The following is a 13,962-nucleotide window of genomic DNA, read 5'->3' as shown; positions in this document are numbered from 1 at the left end:
GGAACCTTGTAAAAAGATAGGAATAAAGCATTACCAGGGTTACCAAAATGAAGTAATACTCATCCATTGTACATATTGGAATCATGAAATTGACTCTCAATTGGTTCAGAATTAATGTGACTTGCTGAAAGGCTACAAGAAGTAGAAATCTAGTAGGGAGCATTCTGCAGATGAGTTAGAGACACATCATTAAGAGTAAGGCAGCAACGTCTGATGTGAAAATGCTTGTGAAGAGTTTAAATCCTGTTCATTGACATTTCATTCTGATCGGCACATCAAAATACATGACATGTCACTAATCTAATAGGCAACACTGTTTTGTTTGTAAGTATGGAGATTTCAGTAGGTTGTGATTGTTTTCCATTACTAAATTCATTGCATTAAGATGACTAGTTCTTACAAAATCAATTTGTTAAAGGTACTCCTATTGCTATTTCTTTTTATCCACTTATTCTGGCACTTGATTAAGCCTTTTTTAATCAAATTTTCAAAATGGGATAATTAGAGATTGATAACAACAGAACTTTTCTTATTACCAATATGAAATCCACATGAAGATGTACCACTCTTGCTTGAGTCTCGGGTGCAGAGTGATGGTAATGGTAAACTTAGTCTTGGGTTCAAAGTAAATTTTATTATTGAAGTTCATATGTCATCTTGTACAACCCTGAGATTCATTTTCTTGTGGGCCGACTCCACAAAGCTATGGAATAAACAGGATCAATGAAAGAATGCAGAGTGCAGAAAACAACAAACTGCGCAAATGCAAATATAAATAAATAGCAATCAATAATAAGGAGATGAATGGTCCTTGAAAGTGAGTCCATTGGTTTTGGGAACATTTCCGTGATGGGACAAGTGAAGTTAATCCCGTTTTGCTTCAAGAGCCTGATGGTTGAGGAGTAGTTACTGTTCTTGAACCTGGTGGTGTGAGTCCTGAGGGTCTTGGACCTTCTACCTGATGACAGCAACAAGAAGAGAGCACGACCTGGGCGGTGGGAATCCCTGATGATGGATTCTGTTAGTGTGTATGTGGGATGCTGGTTGAACAGCTAAGTCTTCATCAGAATTCAGTAACTGTCTGTTTAGTTAAGACCATCTACAGAATGTTAGTAATTGGTTTACAGAGTTATTGCAGATAATCCAAGTATCAATTGAGCCTTCTGTCCTTTCAGCTTCAAATAAGAGATACTTGTCTGTCATCGTACATTCAGCTACCATGGTAATATAAGCTCATAATGCTGGATGTGCATTGACCCTAGAGTGAGTAGTTACCTCCCCTCATCCCTTTTCTCTCCAAAAAGAGTAGTAATCATTAATTGACACAAAATGCTGGTGGAACACAGCAGGCCAGGCAGCATCCATAGGAGAAGCACTGTCGACATTTCGGGCCGAGACCCTTCGTTAGGACTAGTTCTGACGAAGGGTCTTGGCCCGAAACGTCGACAGTACTTCTCCTATAGATGCTGTCTGGCCTGCTGCGTTCCACCAGCATTTTGTGTGTGTTGTTGTTTGAATTTCCAGCATCTGCAGATTTCCTCGTGTGTGTAATCATTAATTGGTTGCTCAGTAGTTGGTAGGGACAAGTGAGTTCTTGCGTTTAGCACATTAAACTGTGAGAAGAATGATACTGCATTATTGATCACAATGGAAGCATGTTGGATCTGTCAGAAGTTTGTGTATCCAGTGGTGCCTGCTGACCATTTGTTCAGTGTGATACTGAGCTGTGTGTTAAGGTGTATAAAGGTAATGAATCAGATGTTTTTGCCTACATCTAGTTATAGGGGCAAACATTTGAAGAGCATCGGGAGAGCTGACTAGAACGGGAGTGCTCCGTGTGAATTTTGAGACTTGAACTGGAGGTGTGGTGAACATAAATGCAGAATAAGCATTTGGACTCCAACCATAAGAACTAAATTAGATTTCTCAACTGTGATGTATGTAGCAAGAGGTCCTGATGGAAAAACAGATCAACCAAAATTAGGGCAAATTATTGACAGCTTATTTAAGTTTACCGTTTTCATTTGTATTTGCAGTTGACCTCTGAGCTCGTAATTGGTATGTCTGGGTGCTTGAAAAAAGTAGGAGGATGTAATAACAAAAACAAGTTAGAGGATGCTCTAATGCCTTGAATTTATTCCTGGGATTTTTTTTTCTAATTCCATCTGCAATAGAATTTACCCACTTGATTGCTTCGTAGCTGATGGGTATCCAGAGGTCATAAGGGGTGCCCTGTTAGCATAGCGGTTAGTGCCATGCTACTACAGCTTGGGGCATTCCGGAGTTCAGTTCAGGTGCCGTTTTGTAAGGTGTCTCTGTACGTCCTCCCCGTGGAACGCATGAGGCACAGGTGGGTAAATGGAGCTGCACTACAGTTTGGTTCTGACTGCATGCTCTGAATGTTCATGACAAATGCTATGGGCCAGGCAGTGGTAGAGCTGCTGCTTAAAAACTTCTTCCCCTTGTTACAGCTGGAAATGGAAATCGAGCGAGTATCAGAAGCTTATGAGAACCTGGTCAAGTCATCTTCCAAGAAAGAAAGCTTGGAAAAAGCTATGCGTAACAAGTTAGAAGGGGAAATCCGGAGACTTCATGATTTCAATCGAGATCTAAGAGGTAAGGCGTGTTCTGGTGCTTCAGTAAGATCAGACTAAATAGAAAAATGAAGTTCAAGTTCGTTGCTTTTTATTGTCGTTTCGACCATAACTGCTGGTATAGTACATAGTAAAAACGAGACAACGTTTTTCAGGACTACATTAGTTAGTTCTGCATTTAATGGTTTCTAAAGCAGTGTATGTTACCATTTATTGATTCTAATTGCATCAATTAACATTGATCTTTTCAGCCCATTTCCAGGAAAGGAAACGGGAATATGATTTGGCCCTGTGCTTCTGGCAGTTCTGATACACTGACCAAGTTTTTTTCCCCCTACTTTCTTTTGCTCAAGTGAGGAAGTGTCCTTGGCCTTCCTTTTGGTGATATAGCTAAGCTTGTCTTCTGCAGAGAAATGGGACACTTGTCTCTGAACTGTAAAGTAATGCATGAAAGGGCAGGGAACGTTAAGGTAAGGGTTTGAAAAAAAAACTTCTCAGGGTTGTGAATGGGTGTTACTGACTTGGCACATCAGCACATAGGACACGTTGGAGGCTGTCACAGATGGATTGAAGGGGTAATAAAGGAAGGTTAACATTTTTACATTGATTATTAAATCACATAGCATTTTGCATTGTGTGGCAAATGTTACTTTATAACAATGTGTATTAATCTGAAGGGTAAATATCTGAAAAGAGTATAAGTGGATGTTGGGAAGTGGATAATGTTGTAAGCTGAACATCATAGGTCTCACGAGCGGTTGTGAAATGGTGGTTATAGTTTTGAAACTGCAGTAATGTGGCACTGTTGCCAGCATGCTGGCAGAGAAGTTCACTGTTGCAATTCGTGGGTTTTAATCTCAGTCCTTTCAGTGATTGGATAATTGCATTCAATGTAAACAGCACACAATGCTAGTTAGACAAGGGCATGTCAGGCAAAATGGAAAAGTTGGGGTTGAGGAGGAAGTGAGTAAGTCCTTCAATAATGATTATCTTAAAGCAAATAAATGAAGTATAAAATCAGCTGATCCTCAATTTTATAGGACCACGGAGAGCTGACTGGGCATTATTTTCCACAACAGACTTTCTTCTTTGGATACCTGTTGGGTGGTCCACAACTGGATAGTCATGATACATGGTTCATTCGTTTCTGATTCAACCATTCCTTTGGTGTCAGTCTTTGGACTTCCAACACGGGAAAACAATCTCTCTGCTGAGTATTACGTTGCTTCATTTTCCTCTCTCTTATGCCAACACTCCACTTCCTCTTGTACTCAAACTTAAGTTTTCAAAGTAGGACAAGGTACCAGACCAGTGGCTTGTAAGTTCAATGAAACTGTTGGGGAATTGTTATGCACACAATGCTCGGCTCAAAAGCAGTAACTCCAGGTAGAGTAGGTGAAGTACTTATCTGTAGGGATGTTTTTAAAAATAAAAATACCCAGTGCTGTATTGCTCATTGATGCTTGTTGTTGCCTCATTTTCCTCCTTCACTCTTAATTACTTCGTTTCCCCCGCTGCACCTGCCTTGGTCCTGTGTGCGTATTGCTCTTTCCAGAGTGTCTGTTTTCTTCTAGCCTTGTTCTGCGGAGCTTTCTCTACTACTTCTGTGGTTTTCTTTACTCTCAACAGTAACAGATTGCATTTGTTGAGGCACTTCACAAAGGTGAAAACTGATTCCAAGTGGAAGTAGAGGAATCAGAAGTTGCCAAAAAAAGAGCTGGGTTTGGAGAGATTTCAAAAGTTGCAAAGGAAGCTAGCATGACTTGGGTGTAATATCCCAATAAGTTTTGTTAAGATGGGAAGGAAGATAACAGAACTCCAGCTTCTGCGCAGCAGGAAGGATAGGGCAGAGGGGTGTGGAAGATGCTCTTTCTGACAATTAGAAAGTTGCTAGGAATCATGGTGGATAAAAATAAAAAGCATCATATGGTATTCATTATGAATGACTATTCTCATTCAGTTTCCTCTTTCTGCTTTCTGCATTGTCACTGTAATCTTCGGAATAAATTGAGCCATTATTACATTTTTGCTTTTAAAGTGTAATATTTGCATTAACAACATCGTGTTATTCTCTAAAATGAATGCTTTGTTGTGCCAGGTTCACTCTTATGGATGGATAGACTATGTAGAGTTCTGATTATTTCTGAAATAGTACCATACAAATATTGGACCAGGAATTACAAAGCTGACCATATTGCAGAGTAGGTGATGTGATAAAGTGTGCAGGGAAAATCGTGGAGTCATATTGGGGAATAAGAAGAGGATTTCAGATGAGTTTTTGGAAAGGGTATTTGGTAATGTAGGCAAGTAAAAACATGTACCAATTCTTCTGTAACCTCATACAAATGATCTTGGCTAGCATTATTACAAAACAATATAACATTAGATTATAATTTGGTACATAATAGTGTGACAACAAATCAAAGCTGAAAATGGATTTATGAAAGGGTTATTGTATAAGTCATTTATAAGTGCCTTTATATATATATAAAAGGGTTTTATTTCTATATCTATCCTATGAAAAGTATTCACACCCCCTTCCCTGCTTTGGAAGTTTTCATGTTTTATTGTTTTACAACATTGAATCACAATGGATTTAATCTGGCTTTGTTTTGACACTGATTAACAGAAAAAGATTTTTTCGTGTCAAAAGGAAAACAGATCCACAAAGTGATTTTTTAAAATGGGAAGCAATCTAAAGAATTAATGATTAGTACAAAATGATGTTTCAGAGTCTCATTTTAAGTTAGATCCCACTGGAAGCAACAGGTTATGCTGAAGGCAAGTAAATTACACTTCGTTATTTATGCCCTGTGCCACCTTGTAACTCTTTGCTTGACTTTAGATTATAACCTACTTTCACATACAGTGCCGTGAAAAAGTATTCAGCCCCGCAACTAATTTCACATTTTACTGTCTCATTTTCTAAATTTAAAATATATTGAAGATAATTTTTAAGCTAACTACAAAACATTTGGCATCATGTCATATGAAAAGAAAAAAAAAATCCAAAACCTGTCAACAATTTACTAAAAACCAAAATTGTGAGGCTGAAAAAGTATTCATCTCCTTTGTAATTACTAATTTTTGTCACGTGCAATACTGTATATTACCTTAGCAACTTGCTCAATTTGTTGCTGGTAGATTTTCAATAGAGCAATCCAAAATAAAGGCAAAAGTGCATTCAAAATAAGTCAGGGAGATGATAATACAGCAGCACGAATCTGGAGACCATCTCAAAGGCACTCAACATAGCTCGGAGTTCAGTGTAATCCATTGTGCAACCACAACCACATTGTCTACTTCAGGTTGCCCCTCTAAACTTAGTCACTGGAGAAGATTGGCACTTGTAAGAAAGACTGCTGTGATGCCAACAGTCACTGTGAGTGAACTGCAACTGGAAATGAAGTTTGTGGCTCCACAATCTCCAAGGTCTTGCACAAAATGGGTATTGATGGAAGAATGGCAAGAAAGAAGCCCTGGCTTTTTTTTTAAGTGAAAAAAAAAGCATATCCTTGCCCGTAAGCACTTTGCAAAGTGTCACTGTAAAGATATGGAAGAAGGTTTTGTGGTCAAATGAGACTGAAGTGGAACTTTTTGGCATCTGCACAAATTGGTATGTGTGGCATAAATCTAATGCTGCATATCATCCGGGTGACACCATCCCTACTATAAACTATGGTGGAGGTAGCATCGTGCCTTGGGGTGCTTTTCAGCCAGGACTGGAAGATGGGAAGATGAATGCTGATAAGAACAGAGATCCTGGATAAAGACCTGCTAGCCTCTGCCAGAAAGCTCAAACCAGGGAGGAAGTTTGTCTTTCAGCAGGACAACAACCCAAAGCATAATGCCAGAGCAACCATGGAGCGGCCTCAAGTGAAGAAAATTGACGTCCTTGTGTGACCCAGTCAGAGACCTGAACGTAACCTGATTGACCATTTCTGGCAAGACCTCAAGATGGTCCACAGCCATTCCTCAACTAACCTGGCACAACTTGAGCAATTTTGCAAGGAGGAATGGGCAAATCTTGCTCCATCACATTGTGCAAAGCTCATAGAGACTTATCCAAAAAGACTACTGGCTGTGAGAGGTGATCCAACTAGTACTGAGCAAAGGAGGATGAATACTTCTGAATTGCTGACATTTCCATTTTTCAAGCTTTACAGTTTCCCCTCTTTTGGGCTGTGCTGTGACAAAAAGAGAAGATAATTGGCATCTGTTGGTCTGGTGGTTCATCAGTGAAGGGGATGTCGTAATGGTTCAGTTATAGGACAATACCTTTCAAAGTGCTTTTGCTGTAGTTGCTGTTGTAGAAACTCTATAATACCATAGATTCAACCATAGTGGTTGATTTAATAAACCGTAGTTATAGTTATGTATAATCTGATACAAAAGCAGTATGTAGAGCTGTTGCTGGCAGTCCATTATAAACTCTGAAGAGCCCTCAATGGGAGTGTTTGCAGGGCTGGCTGGAGGGGCTGAGTGGCCTACTCTTGCTTATTCATGCTTGCTAATATGTTGTATGGAATTGTTGCTGTTGATGGCTGTTGCTTCCACTTCCGTTAGTAGTACTTTGTTTATATTTCTATTATTTCAGATGACAATCTCTGGATCATACAAAGCCAATATAACTATTATTAGTATGAAAAATCAGCAACATGCATGTAGAGTTCTTCCTGTTGATGATAGTGGACATTGATCAGCAGGTCACCAGTGCAATTACAGTACTTTAGATCTTTTGTTTTAATCAAGTTTGTTTTAATCATTGCAGAAGAAAATAAAGATTTTGAGGAAACAATAGACCCTGACAAGAGATGCATTGTAAATAATCAGTTAAGGACATCATTAAGTCTCCTTATTTGTTTGACTTCAAGATTTTGATAAACCTTGAAATGGTAATTTATAAATGAACATTTCCATGGTTTGCAAATTTTGACCATGACTACCACCAGTTGAATGAAGGAGGTAGAAGAGTACTTTTTCTGTGCATTCTGCAATCAGAATTTTTTTCAGCTGACAGAGATTACTGGGCCAATGGTCTCCTGCGCTCTGTACATATGCAAGAGTTCAGTAGCAAATTTACCTTTGTTTCTCCTGAGGTCAGATACACCTGAAGTTTAAAATCTTGATGTCAGTTCAATTGATTAAATTATGCGATGTATTGGTGAAGTCATCACCATAAGGTCTGTTTGTTACTTCGGTTTGTTATCATTGGCAAACTAAACTATTGAACAAGTTCTCAACTATGGGAAAAGCTGGTTTTGATGACAACTGATATAAACCAGGCTTGCCACTGGAAGTTGAGGTAAGTCATAAATTGCGACTGAGGTTCATTTATGTGCTCTTTGCCATTCTTGTGGACTATTAAGGACAGCCAAAAGCATGCCTGGTTTGGACTGGCCTTTCTCAAAACTGGTGTTGGTGCAGACAAATGATTGTAAATTATAAACTAATGTATAGTGTGATTATAAATAGGTCTGTATCTGTAGCAGGGGCACCAGATGCTGGTTCTGTTGGAACTGCTTCAGAAATATAGTGACATTTATCTGTTATACAGTTCTCCTTATCATTCACTTCTTTGAGACTTAGCTGTTTCCTTGTCTTGTGTTCTGTGAATCGTAGATCGTCTGGAAACTGCTAACAAACAGCTTGCTGTTAAAGAATGTGAAGGTTCTGAAGACAACCGTAAGACTATCGCTCAGCTCATTGGGCAGAGTAAGTAAGCGCTTCTTGTTTGAACTCCACAAAACAATTAATTCAGTAACCAAGGCTAGTGCTAAAATCTAGGAACTAATCCATAGTCATTTAGCCACTGAAAGGATTCTATAGCAACTCAGTGAAGTTTTGAGTCGGGTGTTGTCATAGTAAAGCTGTGTACATATGGTAAAGCCTATTGTTGTTGTTACAAGATTACCCTTTGATCCCACTTTTTGGGGCATCTGTCCCGATCCAAAATGCAACCAGGACTTTCCTTGGCTACTGACACACTGCTTGCCAAATTGGATGTATTGACATTCAATGCAATAGCTAATAATACTTAATTTTCCAAGCTTTGTTTCATGACTAGCACAGACATTTTTGTAAGAACCCAAGAAGCAATGGTACTAGTAGGCCTTAAATCTACTGCTACACCAAGAAATAGACATTCTGGTCTTTGGTCTTAGCTTCCTTTGGCCTCTCTTTTATGGAAGGAATTTTAGGAAAGTTCCTTTATGTTTGAATTCCTTAATTCTCTGGTTGGTTGGTTGTTCTTAAACTATGAGTTTGGGTTTTGGACTTTTTTCAATAAAAAAATAGGATAAAATTTAAAGAAAGGATACAATATCAACTAACACACACAAAATGCTGGTGGAACGCAGCAGGCCAGGCAGCATCTATACAGAGAAGCACTGTCGATGTTTCGGGCCGAGACCCTTCGTTGACAGTGCTTCTCCCTATAGATGCTGCCTGGCCTGCTGCGTTCCACCAGCATTTTGTGTGTGTTGCTTGAATTTCCAGCATCTGCGGATTTCCTCGTGTATACAATATCAACTGCTGCCATTGGCTAATAAAAACAGCCTCTAGGCAATGCCGGTGTCTGATCAAGGTTATGACTTTTGTTGGTATTTTTGACATTTTATCCTCTGCGGGTATAACTATATGATCATGGTTTACATTGAAGTTGCATCCATATTTGCCTGCTGTTGTGTACGGCTATTAATGGCTTCTATATTGGGTTGTTATTAATTGTACCTATAGCTATTGGTTATGTTGATTCGATTTTCTGCTCCTCAAATTTACTAAAATGGCAACTAAGAAATTCCAGGTATTTTGTCCGCCAATTCTGGAACCATAGACCCTGTCGGAGATGCCTGTCATATTTTGAGGAAGCTAATAATAATCCAGCAACAAAGGCCTTTCTGTTTTGTAGGTCATCACTTGGTCATCACACAGTGCACAACTATGTGAAATTTTCATGCTGTGCCCAGTTGAACTATAGAGAAATTAAATGTTCTATTCTTCCACTTTGGATTATGTCAGAGCATTCTGCATCATTGAAATGCTGTCATTGGTCTTCAAATTATTTGAGCTTGTGAATTCAATTATTTTAAAACAAACTGCAGTGGAGCAAGTTTGTCTTCTGTTAGTAGAGCATCTTGTTTATCACTAGACTTAATGTTAAAAGTAACTTCAACATGTTCTCACAAATAAGTTCCCGACATTTACTCCTGCACTACTTTTGTGATATTTCTAAATGTATTTTAAATACATTCTAATCATCACAATTTTTAATATATTTGGCAGCATCTACTTCATTATGTATATGGACTATATACTTCGGTGAAGCATATTTCTTCTATCCCTCTCTGCAACAATATCTGAATTATATTTTCACTACTTTGAGAGTCTGCACGTTTTTGTGCTTTTTTGAGTTACCAGCTGGTTCTGCAAAGATAGACACATTGGTAGATTAAGTCTCTGCTTTAAATTGGGTGGTGGGAAATCAATGGGCATGTGGAAGAGGGTGAATTGCAGGGAAATAGGAGGGGGCATTAGATTGATGTGTATGTACAGAGAGCTGGCGTGGAATCAGTGGAGTTAATGGCATGTTTACACATTTTAATGGAATATGGGGAGGGGTTAAACACCTTTGTGGTATTTTTGCAAAAAAAACCTAGCCTTTTTATAACGTACAGATGATTGTATACTTTTAACAGGGTTAACTTTTAAATCTGAGTAATAGTCCCAAGTGAAGCTGAGTTTCCACACTCCATTCCGGTCAATATGTCATCAAGGCATTCCGCAGCAATGTGGCTTACAAGCTTAATCTTTGATTCCCCAAATATTTTGCACTTCATTTCCAAGAACACCATATCTGGTATGTGCAGAGAGCTTTGATGTCCAACAGGCACCCTCTTCTTTCAAAGTTTCAAAGTACTTTCATTATCAAAGTATGAATACAACCCTGCGATTCCTCCTCCCGCACGCAGCCACGAAGCAAAGAAACACCATAAACCTGTTAAAAGAACACAAATACCCAAAGTGTGGAAAAAAGAGCAAATCGCACAAGTGGCAAGAAGTGAACAAATAACGCACACAATATTAAATATCAAACCATGAAATGGTCCAGGAGCCACAGCCACCAAGTCACTTCAGTTTTAGCGCTGTGCTGTGACGTTAGGTTACAGCCACAGAAACAGTTTCGGGCCAGTTGGCTCTTTCAAATCGTGCAAATAAGTGTAACCAAAAACACGTGGAACATGAACACAGAGTCCCCTACTAACAAGTCCACAGCCACAAACTGTGTTCACTGAGGTCTTAAGACATCAAACTGCCAATTTACCCCCCCCCCCCCACCCCCAGAAAAAGAGTCCCACAGTCATGAGCCACGATCGAACCATGAAGTGTGCGGACCCAAGATTCCTGCACCTTCCTCTGGCGGCATTAAGAGGGACACCAAATGCAAGCAGACGGCACTGAACACCCACTCGCCTTCTGCTCTCGTCCTTATCAAGTTCTGACGTTGATTGACGAGGAGTAGTGGAGCCAACTATAGGCCCACATTCTGTATTAGGAATCAATGGCCTTTTACTCTGCTGCAAACCTCGCCAAAACTCCCAGGAGATACCAAAAGGGCCAGATCGCTCGTTTGGCTCAAAAATACATCATCAAGCTGGAAATTACAGGCTGCACTTGATTGCAGTTCAGAAGAAGAAACACATTTAAAAGTAGTAGCTTTGTGAGCTGTCTACAGCCATCTTGTTTCTTTGCTAAAGATGTCCTGAATTTTGGCTTGTCTAAGTGTTATCCAGGCACCTATGTTGGTAATGCATCTAAATGAAGTAGGGAGGTGGCAAGGTTGGAATTATTGAAGGCCAGAGAATATTGGAATCTTTGAATTTTTATGTTCTTTTTCAAAATAGAATTTTGATTTTCTAATTTAAGTCAGAAGACGAGTGTTTATAAAATGGAAAAAATATTCATGGTGTTGTAAAATATCTGTGTCTCCTGGGTCAATCTGAAATGAATCTTGCACATAGAATTAAAATTTTCTTCTCTTTTGCTTGTCCCAATAAATGATGGGCTGAATAACACAAGCCTGTAAGTACTACCTTGAGTATTTTGGCAGAGAGCGGACATTCCATGACAAATGGGAGATGTGTGGAACAGTAACTACCCCTTCAGCTGCTTGAGTCTTTTGGCTTACAAATTCAGAAATTACCCTGTGCATACCAAATAGCTAATTTCGAAGTTTCCCACAGAATTTCCAACAAAGCCTCTTTCTTGAACTATTTTCAAAGTGAAGTTTTCACAGTAGGTTTTATATAAAAATGATAATTTTTATGGTTAAGTTCTTGTTATTTGAAGAAAACAAAACACTTGGATTTGTTTTCCTGTCCACTTTTTTCATTTGGGTGGTCAGGCTTTTTGTTATTGCGTTTCATAGCTAAACTGTTTACCTGAATAGCTGGTCCCATTGATTTGGCTTTTGTTTATTCGTGTTTGAAGAAATACATAAACCGCTCTTCAATTCTCAACATTTTGTTGTTGATGTATCCAGAGGACGGGGCATGCGTCCAGGCTTGAGGTGGCCCCGAAGTTTTCTCGTGTGTTTCTGGTCACGGTTCTTGCATGCTCTATGAGTTGCTTCCATACTGAAACCTTTTCAGTAATTGTGATGTGACACATTACCTCCCTGAAGTGTAAAAATTACAATTTTTCAAACCCTCGTGTAGCAGGGCTGTGGGAAAAAATAGTTGACTTCGTACAACCCTGAATGAAGCTTTTTTTCTTTACGGTATCATAGTGCTGTGCAGATCACAAATCTGTGCCTCCAGATGACTTTCTAAACCAACCTCCGGGCTTATAGGAGCAGAATATGGCCATTCAGCCCATCGAGTCTGCTCCACCATTCCATCATGGCTGATTTCTTCTCAGTACGAGATCACAACTGTCTTTTCCTTGTTCTGTCGGCTCTTTCTTTGGTCATTCTTTGTTCTTGCCACACTTAATAAAATTGCTTAGCAATATTTTATGCCTCATTCTTCATTTGCAATGAATTATATAATAGGCTTAGATTTTCTCGTAATCAGTTGCATATTATTTAGTTGAATGTACATCCAGAACATTATAATTTTATAACCAATTGTGTGTAAACATTGAGGTGCATTAATGACCTGGACACTTTCCACAGGAACAGAAATGGACCTAAAGCACAAATTTTTCTTTAAAGCACAAGCATTGGTGAAAAACATATCTTGTATCTGCTGTTTCCTGGTTAAGCAATGAATCTAAAGTTGATCAATGTATGTATGCTGTGTAAATTCCAATGATGTCAGGTCAACAGGAAAATTCTTGGGTGTGCCCATACCAACACTTGAAAACCAGTTAGACAAGTGGAATGTTTAATAAAGTCTAAATTGGCCAATAATGACTTCATGCAGTAGATATCCCCAGGCCTGGGTTTGGGCGATGCAATGCAGTGTTTCTAATTCACACCACCTTGGTTTAATGCAACGTTTCTCTCTCAGGTAGGTGGTGTATTCTAGGAAGATGGTCAGGCATAGCAATGTCACAGATTTAAGAGACTTTCAAAATAGATGAGAGTGAATAAGTTGAAATAACTTTAGACTAAGTTCAACAAGAGTTGTAGGTTATATGAAATTCCAGGCAGTCTAAGACGTAGACTTCTGACAATTTATAAATACAAGTGCAAACCTCGGGCTCGGCCAGCTCGTGTTCACCTAGGGGAAGACAGCTCCCGGCCCTGCCAAACTGAGGAATCTTGCTTGTGTGGATGCTGCGTGGTGTGTTGCCCGGTTACTAATCCACATCGCAAAATATCCGACAGTACAAATGCAATTACGTGATTGAACTTTATAAATCTTCATCTGTATATAGGGTTAGTAAAGAAAATAAAAAGAAAAAGGGCCCATTTTAAGGAAAAAGTCAGAAGTGCTCATTGGAGCTCACTGATACGGCCATTCATCAACCAGTGACCTCCTCCGAGTGTCGCTGACCTTCGGACCCTCACTCCCAGTCCACTCCGTCCGCTCTCTCCACATGCGTCTTCCTTCTTCCTCTCTCGCTGACAAAAGACCATGCAAATCTCTCTTCCAGACCCACAAGAAAGAACAACAACCCTCTCATTGGATAATCCCACATTCCAAAGTCCCATTATCTCTAGTCATAACACAAACATCACTACTACAATGAAACCATTACATTAGCAGTGAAACATTACAGCGTGTTACACAAGGTATTCTGAAGATGCTGGAAATCTTGAGGAAAACACGCACAGTGCTAGAGGAACTCACCAAGTCAGGCCATAATCTATGGAGAGGAGTAAATAAACAGTTGACATTTCAGGCTGAGACTCTTCATCAAG

The 13,962-nt window shown here is 39.3% G+C and overlaps 1 protein-coding gene across 2 annotated transcripts in view; it reads left to right on the top strand.

Moving 5' to 3' along the window:
- The window catches only part of amot (angiomotin), a 73,291-nt gene that overhangs the window by 41,637 nt on the left and 17,692 nt on the right, over positions 1-13,962 (top strand). For both annotated transcript variants that reach the window (XM_073057983.1, XM_073057982.1), the window contains exons 4-5: positions 2,472-2,616; positions 8,217-8,309. In XM_073057983.1, coding sequence (XP_072914084.1) covers positions 2,472-2,616; positions 8,217-8,309 — 238 coding nt within the window. The remainder of the gene's footprint in view (positions 1-2,471; positions 2,617-8,216; positions 8,310-13,962) is intronic.

Source organism: Hemitrygon akajei, chromosome 10 (genome assembly GCF_048418815.1).
Source record: "Hemitrygon akajei chromosome 10, sHemAka1.3, whole genome shotgun sequence".
NCBI lineage: Eukaryota > Metazoa > Chordata > Chondrichthyes > Myliobatiformes > Dasyatidae > Hemitrygon > Hemitrygon akajei.
The sequence above is the reverse complement of the archived record's forward strand: the minus strand, read 5'-3'. Positions and strand labels throughout refer to the sequence as shown.